Source organism: Carya illinoinensis, chromosome 1 (assembly GCF_018687715.1).
Source record: "Carya illinoinensis cultivar Pawnee chromosome 1, C.illinoinensisPawnee_v1, whole genome shotgun sequence".
In the NCBI taxonomy this organism is placed as follows: domain Eukaryota; kingdom Viridiplantae; phylum Streptophyta; class Magnoliopsida; order Fagales; family Juglandaceae; genus Carya; species Carya illinoinensis.
The window spans coordinates 32,970,032-32,982,003 of record NC_056752.1 but is presented as its reverse complement, the minus strand read 5'-3'; the positions used below and the strand labels follow the sequence as shown (position 1 = coordinate 32,982,003).

The window sequence follows — 11,972 nt, the reverse complement described above, 5'->3', positions numbered from 1 at the left end:
ATGCCAATTTCATTAGTTGCTTCCGAGTCAACATTTAGTATGAGAGGTCGTGTGCTTGATCATTTTCAGAGTTCATTGGCTCCGAGAACTGTTGAGGTACTTATTTGCACTCAAAATTGGTTAAGGCATCCGTCAATACTCATTGATATCCGGGAGGCTACAAATAATGTGGAGAGCTTTGTAATAGAATCAAGTAATGTTTTCTTTATTTTCATTGTAATTTAATTTAAGTATTTTTCATAATATGAATTCACATTTTATTCTTATTTATTCTTATAGAGTTGACCATACAATCGAACGTGACAACTATTGACGATTGAAGATTGAAGGCTTGAAGAAGTAATGAGCAAACATGAAGATCAATATTTTTAATTTTTTGCATTGTTGCTATGTTTAAGTCTTTAAGACAATTTGGTTTCATTTATTTATGTTATTTTTTTACTTGCATTTTGCCTATGCTTAAGACAACTTGGCTTATTTTGTAAATTTGTAATATGTAATACTAAACATCTAGTAAAGTTATTTTTATTTATTTTTAATTATGTAGTAAGTAATATAGTAATTAGTTAGTTAATATGATGAATGATGAATGCTTTTGTTATTTATTATTTTTATTTATTTTTAATATGATGAATGATGAATTTATAAGATCTTGGATGATGAATTGAATGATTAGTTGAGAACAAAAACTTAAAAAGATATTGTATGATGAATTGAGAAAAAAAAAAAGAAAGAAAGAAAGAAGAAGAAGAAGAAGAAGAAGAAGAAGACCAAATTGACCAAAAAGTAGTCCAAAAATGTAATAGATAAAAGGTCCAAAACCCACAGCCCAAACCGACCATGCAAATCAAAACCGACAATGACCGGCTGGCAAAGGAACCGGCCGGTTTTCTCCCCCTCACACTGTCGGTTTCGGGCAGCTTCCACCCTCAATGTTCAAAAGTCGATCAGTTTCGGTTTAGGCAAAAAACCGAACCATATAGGTCGGTTTTGAGCCTTATCTCATTGTGGCTACCATTAACGCTAGAGACACATTTTCACCCCTTGAAAATGTCATTAGCAAATTGAGAGACTTTGACCTTCACATCTCCTCATCCTGTGGTTCTGCAAATTTTGTTGTCGCCCTCAATACCACTCATACCTCTGGCTAAACCACGTGCTGCTCAGCACTCTCATGCTCATGGGTCTTATTCTGCTAGACATGGTCAGCACTATCGTGCCCATGGGAGTGGCAAGCCTCATGACAGGCCTTTTACTGGACGTGCCAGTAGCCTCAAACTCGTGGTAGCAGTAGCCATGTCTCTGCTCGTGGTGGATGAGTTTCACACATCACTTGTTTTCGGTGCGGTGGTCCGAATCATAAAGCAGAATATTATTGTGCTTCTGATGAGGAAGCAGACAAATACCAGGCATTTCTTGTAGTTCAAGCCGGCAACATCATTGATGAAGCATGGTACCCAAACACGGGTGCCAACCAACATATGACTCCCACTCAAACTGAGACATACCATATCAAGAAAATGATATGGTTATGGCCGATAATGGTTCTCACATCTCTATTTCTAGTGTAGAAAATTCGTATGTGCTAGATACAAATCTTATATTGACAAATACTCTTATTGTTCTTGATCTCTAGTAAAAATTACTTTTGGTCTATCAATTTACTGCTGATAATAATTGTTGTTATATGTTTTATCAGTCAGTATTTCTCATCAAGCATCTAAGGACGAACCAAGTACTTCTTAAACGACTCATGGAGGTTAGATTATACCCCTTGCATTCCAAGTCTCCCATTGCATCTCCAGGTAATTTTATGTCAAATAAAGTGTTTGGGTATCTATGGCATGCTCGACTGGCACCCAAATATTCGGGTCCTCTAACCTTTGTTGCAATTTCTTCCCACTTTGAATAAAAAAGTTGTGTTTTGTGAAAGTTGCATTTTAGGAAAATTAACCAAATTACTTTTCCATGCTTGCAACTCTCATGCTTCATCATTTCTTAATACAATACATACAAATGTATGGGGCCCTACGCCTATTACCTCTTCTGATGGCTTCCATTTTTATTTAGTAATTGTTGATGAGGTACTCGCACTATATATGGTTATTTCCTTTGGCTAGAAAATCAGATGTCATTTCCATCTTTCCAAACTTTCTTACATTAATGGAAAATCAATTTCATACTCATGTCAAAATTGTTCAAAGTGATGGGGGCGGGGAATTGTAAATCAAACACTCAAAATTTATCTTCCTTCTTAAGACATTGTTCATCAATTGTCTTGTCCTAGAACTTCAAAACAAAATGGTTTTGCAGAAAGACGCCATCTCCACATTGTTGATACCGTTCTAACCTTAATGGCCCATTCATCGCTTTTAAATAAATTTTGGCCCGCTGCTTTTCAAACTGCCGTTTTCCTCATAAATCATTTGCCCACTCCCACCCTTAATGGTCAATCTCTATATGAGTTAGTTTTTCACTCTCATCTTTCTTACACCTTTTTGAAAGTGTTTGGGTGTACCTGTTACCCATATCTTACTCCCTTCAGCCATTCCAAATTCAATTTTAAATCCACTCCATGTGTATTCATTGCTTATTCTCCCTATCACAAATGCTATAGACGCATGAATTTGGCCACTATGAGGGTGTATATATCTCGACACGTCTTTTTTAATGAAGAAAGTTTTCATTTTTCTTCATCTCCACATGCGAATCTTCTAGAATATTCTTCATGGTTCAAACCTCGACCTCTACCTAATAACCTTTTATATGATCTCCGAAACTCCATGCCTACTAGTGCTGACTCCATTGACCACTCTCCCAATGCTGCATCATCATCCACCATGGCCCCCAACTCTATTCCTCCAAAGTTGATTGATTTAAGATCAATACCTACGGCTCCAACCTTTGCCTTAACATTGGTTTTAGATGCTCTTTCCACTTCATATGGCAACGATCCAATTCAAACTCACCCCATGGTGACCCGATCACAAGATGGCATACTGAGGCCTCACATTTTTTTCTCTACAAGACACCCTTCACCTGTATGTTTTCTTGCATATTTGGCAATCATCCCAATTGAGCCTAAGACATAAAAGATAGCTTTGAAGGACCACAAATGGCAGCAAGCCATGCAATCTGTGATCAATGCTCTCCATGGAAATTGAACTTGGACACTTGTGCCTCCTTCACTTTATTGTGATAACATTGGAACAACTTACATCACTGACAATGCAGCATTTCACACCCGAACAAAGCATATCGAGATCAATTTTTACTTCGTCCATGATAGAGTTGCTTCCAAATAGTTGTTTGTGAAGTACCTGTCTACGGAAGACTAGCTTGCTATAGTTGTTCCACCTCACTATCGCGGCCCTGCCATTGAGTTTGCAGGGGTGTGTTGATACATCCTCACAAGATGCCAATTCAAGCTCTATAGTTGTTCCATATATCTATCAGCCAAGCACCTCTCAGGATAAATGTCATATGCAACAAAAAACTTAGCTACAACACCTGTAAGCATTTCTAAAATACAAACACCCATCTCACCTACGTTTGGGTTGAGAATCACTCAAATATTTGTGATATTTTACCTAGTATCTAACCCCCTCATGTTTAGTTCGCTAATAGAATGTTATTATGGTTATATCTAAATAAGAAAGCTATCTCCAATTTATTCATGATATTGCTCTGATTTGATATCATAGAGATGTAATTCACCCCATTGAATATTGAGTTTACAACTGAAATATTTATTAGCTTTATGAGATTAAATTCCAAGCTATTGCGATTTAACTAAAAACGAAATGATTAGATTTTGCTCTATTTATTTTATAAAAAAAAAAAAACACTATTCAAAGAAAAATATTCAATTTTACAGCTGAGTGAACAACCTAAATGTTAAACAAGCAGATGAACTGTTTTGATATTTATTAGTACAAAATAAAATGGCTAAAAAAACATGGAAACCTGATTTCTCAAGGTCCCGACTCCCTTGTAAATAAATTTTTTAACAAAGTTACTATTTTCCATTTTATAACAATTCTGGAGAGGTTTTCTCAGATATCGAAGCCCACCCAAAAACCTTTTATGGATAGCCGGACCTAGGGCTTTCCCAGTTTTAAAAAAGAGCGCCAAACGTCTCTATCAGTTTCCCCTGTCCGATCGGTCATAAAATGATTTCTCTTGGAAACCATGCTAATGACACTGACGGTGTCTCAGCCATGGACGTTGATCCGTTTCTCGCGTTCATCGATTATGCGAGGTCTGTGATCTCTCCCGCAGACGATGATTCGGATCCTAATGGAAACTGCAGTGGCCCCGGGTGGAGCTGGATCGCCTCTCGGATTCTCAAGACTTGCGTTGCCTACTCGAGCGGTGTCACCGCTGCGATTCTGCTCTCTGATCTCTCTCAGGTATCGCTATTTTGCAATCTTTTTCTCTGCCGCCGAAAAATTATAAAAAACATATGCATTTATGCGAGGGACAAGAAAATCAAGTCAGAAGTATTGAATTTCATCTTTGTTGCTTTTTTATCCCATTTTGAAGGCTTGGAACGAGCAATGCAGGGCTGGAGCTCCTAAGAAAAGGCCGGAATGTATAAATCAATTGAAAAAGAACCATCGGAGAACAAAGCTTCCAAACACGGTTTCGATTGACACTATATATGACAGAAACTTCCTTTCCTTAAGTAGCGTCTTGGAAGCTGTTATTGTCGATACCTTTTCTCTCCCAGGTAACCTATATTTACGAGTTGATATAAGTTGCATTGTCCATGTGGATTATTATGAGGCGGATGCTACAATTTCAAAATTTCATGCATCCTCTTCATGTTTCGTTTCAAGTGTTCAATCAATTATTCTTCTTTGTGATACAGTTATGAAGCTTGAGCTAGGATGTCCTTTTTTCTTCTGTTGACTAATGGTTTTGTTATTATGGACTTTGCTTCAGGTACAAACATCTACATGCTTACTTTGGGGGATTTTCGAAGCTCCAACACCATAGACCTTTATCTCCACCGTAGGTAAGCCGCGGACACAAAAGCAATCTACTGTAGGTCTTACAGTTATACATATTTACTAATAAAAGAGGACGCCATTTGATTTTTTATCAGAAAAGTAATGCTCGCAAGGCAATACCATGAGTTTTTGGTATTTAGAGATTTAAAATAAGTATCTGTTTTGATACCCTTGACTCTGAACTTCAGGCCGATTACTCTTGCTTCTTCCACATGTACTTACTGGTATTGCCGTTAAACCATTAGCATTTTGAACTTTTGATTTTGAAGATGTTGTTCAGTTCCCTCCTGGTTGGTAATTTATAGTTAAATTAGTCTGGCTAGGAACTGGTGGAGTATCCATGAATTGGAAGAACATTCTCCTTGCCATAATATTTTACTTTTCTTTACTTAATGCCCAGCGTGCTTACTGCTTAGGCAAGGAAAAACATGTATTGGATCTTGTTTTCTCTTGTTTTAGCAACTATTACGTGTACCTTTGCTTCTTTTATATTTATTTGCGTCCATTTAGGTTGTTTGGACTTAAACGTTCCTATGAAACTTAAAATAGAGTTTGTCTGTAGCAGATACTATGATTTGGTGGATCCTCAGAATGGGATTCTGAAGAAAGGGAGGGAGATTTTACTCACTGGATGTTATCTTCGTACAGCTGCTGAAGGATCTGGGTGTCCAAGACTTTTGCCTACAGAGTATCTGGTGATATTGTTAGATGAGGTAACTGACACGTTTCTATTGCCTATCTTTTCACCTTCAGGATCCTTCTTGCTGCTGTTAATTACATCTTCAATATCCTTTAATATAGGAGGAAGATGACGATGCAATGCTGCTAGGAGCTCAGTTTTGTTCAGATACTTTCTCTTCCATTTCTCCTGATGCGGTAAAGAAAGGGGTTTCCTTTTCGTTGCTTGCTAGGTAAAATATGATTAGTTACAACCATGCCTTTTTTGCTTCGTACTGGTTCAATCTTATGCTAATTATTCCAATTAAATTTCCCTTATATGATCTTTTACTTGTATTAGATATGCTCATCTGTGTCGGTTTGGGGACTGGTCAATTCACTGGCAGGATTGCTCTGCCCCCACCCCGTCCATGCCCAAATTATTATATTCCGTACAGCCTTAATAAAAAAATAGTGAACTAGTAAGTCATAATTATGTTAAATGGAGAAGTGGAGGTAATGGGAAAAATGTTAAAATTTATATGGTTGTGCATCAATTGAAAAATACCAAAACCAAGATTAAGTTTACAAACCATGCTTTCATGTGTTTACTTCCTGGCGAAGGTCAGTTTTCTCTTTTCAGAAATTTCACATCTTCCTTTTTGTTCTGCAGGATTGAGTCTATTGGGTCATTGGAATTTCAGGGAAGGTTTGGTAGCTTACAGAGGAAACAAATTACACTTGTTGATAATGATGGTGTCAAGTTAAAGTTTGTCTTGTGGGGTGAACAGGTTCTCCTTGCTAACCTTTTCAGGTAAACTCTAGTTCAGGAATGACCCTTTCCTCCCATCCTTTTCCCATGTATTTATAACTTGTTTCCTTTTCAGTGTCTCAAGTATGCTCGCACTGGATAGACCTTTTATTTCAAATTCCATAGAGAGTACAGTTGAAACAAGTGACGATTTTTGCCTTGAATACGGTAGTGCAACGCAATTATATATGGTTCCTTCCATTCAACAAGAGGAGCAAGTAAGTTATTAACTATAGTGTGACAAGATGTTACCATTTAGGATATTCAATTAATTTGTGTGTTACTCAGGTATGTGTAGCATTGACACAAAATCGATATCAAGGACCAAGGCTACTGAATACATTGGATCCTAGTCAGGATCCTAAAGTTTCACAAGTCTCCCTACCCTGTGATTCACGGGGTTCGATTGACTTCAGTAGTTATCCCTTTCGAGTGAGTTTACTGTCCCTTCCTTGCTCTCTTAGATACTATTTAGATATAGTTCCGTTTCCTTTTCTTTTTCTTTGATGGCACTGGCATCTGCGTTTAAAATGTTGTATTATTTGAAGGATTGAATATGGTTACATTTTTAAACTATAATGCAACCAGAATATCAGCCTACACTATAGCTTTTTATACAACTTTCAAAATGTCATCATGTTATTGTCTTCTTTATACCTCAGTGATCATTAAGTTATATAAATTTTGCTAACTCTATCTAAAATCACCCTTCTAGTTTTATCTATAGAGTCTTTTTCTAATGTGTTAAAGGCTTCATGATAGTCAGCATCTGTTGGATTGTTGGATTTGCTTTCATTTTTCATTCTTCCATCGAGACAACCTAACTTAAATAACAGTGCGTCTCTGGGTCTGCCAAAGTTACATGCCACTGGGATACATCACCATGGATGTGCTTTATGCAATCATATGAACCCGTTCCTAGTTGTACATACTTGTTAAGCAATAATACAATAGAATTTTCTATCTGCATTTTCATCCTTGTATCCTAGTTTGAGTTTGAATCTTGTGCTCACTAACTTGACTTTACACTTTTTGTTATTTATAATTAACATTCTCACCTGTGCAAAGTTTTGCAGTCATTTGTAATAGACCTTCATGACAAGATGACAGGCATCAGCCTCTATGGTGTTGTTACAGATATTATCAAAGAGAAACATGCAACAGAAGCTCTCTTCTCTCTGAGAATTGAAGATACTACTGGAGCCATTTGGGTGACGCTACATTTTGCCAAATTTTGGTAGATTAGTTTTTTTAACTAACATCCATTGATTTAATGAGATTATAGATATTAAACTTTTGTATATTTTTTTTCACTCAAATTATGGTTTTTTAGGTCATTGGGCCGATTAAGCTTTGGTTATACGGTTTATATTTCTGGTTTAACATGCTCTATGACAAAGCAAAAACGGTGAGTCCAGCCTTGGTATTCATCGTTTATAGTTACGTATGCATTATGCAATTATTTCCTCGATTCTTGTGGTTTTCTAATTTGGTTTAGAACTTGTTGAACTTCTAAATGAGTGCTATGAAAACTTCTAATCGTGTGCTTATTTAATTTTCTCGACAGCCTGGAAGCATTATGGTTTGAGAATGATATCAGATCTTCTTTCTTCATCCTTAGTTGCTTGCCCGCATTGATAAACTCTTCTTGCCTTCATAAAGTTTCAAATCTTTGTGATCTATCTAGCCAGACTAACAGCACACAGGTATGGGTTTTTCATGAGTTTTTGTTTTGTTTTGTAATTCATTCATAATTGAATGTTGTTTCCACATGCTTATTGTATCCTGTGCCAATGTTAGGCAGTTGATATAATATGTTTTTCTTCTCTCCGGGACAACCAGGAAGAATGATTAGATACCATGCATAATCTTGTGCTTCAAAAATATTAATTATAATGATAGAAGAGATAGTAGGCATAAGTTGTGCCTTACTCAGATTTATTTATTTTTTTATTGGCACTGAGTGTCTGAGAACAAAGTCCCAACTAATCCCAAGGGTGCATAAGCCCTCGGCAAGGAGTTTCCCGTAATTGCACCTTGGGTAATTCATGGGGAAGTTCCTACAATCCAATGGTCCCTAAAAATTGTTTACACCCAAGAGGATTTGAATCTTAGACTTGGAGGGAGCATACCACCAAAACCAAGGCCTTTACCACTTGAGCGAACCCCTAGGGCTTTACTCAGATTGTACTTTACAATTATCTTACAGAGTTTGTGTACAATTATGGCCAGTTCATTTTAGTTTCAGGCAACCTAGATATTGGGAATGGTTTTTGAGGTTTATAGATTGACTTCTTTAGACTTTTTTATTAGAAATCCTGTCTACATAAAATTGGATGAGTCTTTCAGGTCGGTTGATCACAATTTGGACAAAGTTTTATCTGGATGCTTGATTTTATAATAAATAAAGATTCCTACAGCTTCAGTTTGATTGGGGAGTATTAGAAAATAATCTTCTGCACAAGTCTTTGAGCAGCTAGGCACTAACATTATATTTAGTGTTTCTACAATCAGAATACACATATAAAGTGAATCCAAGTGGCTAAAGATTAAGTTTGTTTAGACAGAATCCCTAGAGATCAAGTAGCCCAAAGATCTATATACACGGGTGCAAGTATGAGAGTGCATGTGTACTGTACAAGGAAGCTCTAAGTCAATTTTATTGGATAATGAACTTTTAAGTTTGTATGTTCTTCTGTTTCGTCTTTTAAAGTCTTTTTGTGAACCCATAGCTCCTGGGGCCAACCTTGTTGGACATGCAGAAGATCATATTTCAACTGCTGGCTTTTCAACTGCTTGAAACCGAGAGAGAGAGAGAGAGAGAGAGAGAGAGAGAGAGAGAGAGAGAGAGAGAGAGAGAGAGAGAGAGAGAGAGAGAGAGAGTCTTATCTTAGTCAGGTGTATACCACAGATGAACGTCATCTTCCCGCCACTTTTTTGCCATGTTTTATTCTTATAATTTTGATTTGTCACTTTCATTTATACGGTATGACATTGAATTCATGTTCACTATTGTATGTAATTTCATGTTCTTGCACTGTTTCTCAAAATGTGGTATTTTTTTGTCACCTAATTATTGTTTATTTTCTTCCCAAACATGTGGACAGATATGTCGAGTGTGGCTTGACCAAATCGCTCATTGTCATGTTAAAATGTCACATTCTCTTTGTGGTCATTTTGTTACCAAGACCCCTAGTGGGATTTTGGAATGCAACTTATGTCGTTACAATTGTGATACCGAAGTTATGCGCACTTTCCATCTGAAAATCACTCTTGCAGATGAGAGTGCAAAAGTTTTTGCATGGTGTACTGGTCAAACGGCTGCAGAATTGCTTCAAATTTCAGCTGATGAATTCTCTGAACTGCCTGAGGTAGTATATTAACTCATGATATGTTTTTTTAGGTCGTACGTTTTAGTATCACCAGCTACATAATAACCCAAATTAGTAATTGTGAAATTCTTTTAGAATAGTGATAGGATGCTTCAAAAAGTAACGAATATAATAACAATAGCATCCTAATTTAAGGTGCACAAGGACGGAAACCATGTACATCATTTCCTTTTTGCCTGCTCATCATAAATTATCTGAAAGGATCCTGGGGAATACACTTGGAAAATATACATGCTCTACTAGAGTACTAAATCATTTTTGCATTCTATTTTCTATGATTTTTTTATTTCTTTTCCATAAATCAAGAGTTCTTGCAGCCTACCCCATTAATTGATTTAAGAATTATTTGTATTGAATTGAGCGACAGGGAGTGACAGAAGCGATTAATGTTCTGGTTATGAAAGATGCTGATTTTAGTGATATATTTAATTTTTTTTTTGAATAATTGTACTTCACATCTCTGATAATATAATACATACATGCATGCATGCTATATATATATAAATATATGCTACTACCAGTCTGTCCAGTGTCAGCTTTTGCTTAATTATTTTGCATCACTAACCAAAGTATTGTCTTTAGACCGACTATATCTTTCTGAGTTAATGAATGCTTCTACAATACATAACTTCACATAAAATATATGATATTTGTACTGTGTAAACGAGGTTGTGATCTACAAAGCGTGAATAGCATAACTTCGTATTGCTCTGATTATGGGTATCTCCTTTTGGGCAGATAATATTTGCAATGTTAAAGAAACTGATTTTTCTAGAGTAGAAAGTGCTCATTGTTTTCTCCCAATTTCGATCTATTTTCCAGGAAGAACAAGTGATGTATCCTTCTTCACTAGAGAATGAGAGGTTTGTAGTTGCAGTAGTAAATTGCAAGAGGCAGGGTTATGTAATTGGTGATGGTTGTCGTATCCTTGAAAATGATGCTGCGTCATGGGAGATAACTCGTGCATTTAGGTGTGAATAATGTCTTTAACAGGATAAGGAGTTCGAGGAATATTTGCTTACATTTCATTTACAAATGATGAGGTATTTATACAAGAGGTAGAGAATCAAAAACAGTTACATCACAGCAGGGACTTTGTCTGCAGTTCTTTCTAGAACATTTGTATTTTCTGTACAATTATCATCTAGCTTAATAGTCTTATTCAAAAATGAATGTTTTGACTGAGTTACTAACCAACTTCACTTGAGAAGGTGGACTGGAACTCTTTGTCTGGATGGAGATATGGTGATGGCCTTATTGGTGTTGTGGAGCGGAAAGGTTATGTATGAGATGCAACGTTTCTTTGTAACAAGCTAGATCATGATGCAAGCTTAATCTGAAGCTTCAAAATCAAAAGTTGTAACTCTAAAAAGCAAAATACTCTGTTTTAGGGAGTAAGTTGATAAACGGAATGCATTCATTCTTATTTATAAACTTGTCCTTTGCATGTATATATAAGATGCTCGAGTATGAAATTATCAAATAAATAAATAATTATAGATTAGAAAAAATATATATGATTTCGAAAAAAGTTTTGCTACATATAAGTACAGTCGTGCACTAATCTATGTACTAATACTGATTTATTCATATTTAAAATTTAAATTAACACTGTTTTCAATAAAATCTATTTTTTGATCAATCATATCACATTGGTGTACATATTAATGTACAATTGTGCTTGTAATTTTATTTTTCCTTTCAAAAAATAGTCATTTATGAATGTAAAACCATTTAGATATATATGTATATATATATTTGTAAACAGCTGATTTCTATACCATGCTACTATGTTGCTCAGCACATACCATTGGGCGTAGCCGTTGGATATTTTGCCTTTTTCTATTAAATATTTTAAAAAAAAATACATAAATTCATTAAGAAAAGGCTTCAAATCGAACGAGGTGTATATTTGTGTTTTACACCTACCAATAAAAAATAAACACGTAAGATATTCATGTTATTCACTGCTAAAATTGATTGAGGGAATAATTTTTCCACATTTCTCATCTTTTCTTCCGAAGCCTCTCTTTCTCTCTCCCTTTCTCCTCCCAACTCTCCTCTCCCTCTTTGCCTTTCTTTTCTCTCTCCAAATCA

General features: G+C 35.9%; 1 protein-coding gene across 2 annotated transcripts; it reads left to right on the top strand.

The window, feature by feature from the left end:
• The first annotated feature begins 4,038 nt into the window (after positions 1-4,038).
• Positions 4,039-11,326, top strand: LOC122315575. 2 transcript variants are annotated; one of them, XM_043131569.1, is made up of 13 exons: positions 4,039-4,412; positions 4,546-4,732; positions 4,948-5,020; positions 5,581-5,728; positions 5,817-5,926; positions 6,346-6,486; positions 6,560-6,701; positions 6,772-6,915; positions 7,560-7,720; positions 7,817-7,891; positions 8,051-8,189; positions 9,591-9,854; positions 10,698-11,326. In XM_043131569.1, the coding sequence occupies exons 1-13, from the start codon at positions 4,173-4,175 to the stop codon at positions 10,854-10,856; spliced, it is 1,983 nt and encodes a 660-aa protein (XP_042987503.1). In that variant the 5' UTR covers positions 4,039-4,172; the 3' UTR covers positions 10,857-11,326. The 2 variants fall into 2 exon arrangements, with proteins under 2 accessions (XP_042987503.1, XP_042987509.1); XM_043131575.1 differs by having other exon boundaries at positions 9,763-9,854; positions 10,698-10,933.
• Positions 11,327-11,972: the final 646 nt, after the last annotated feature.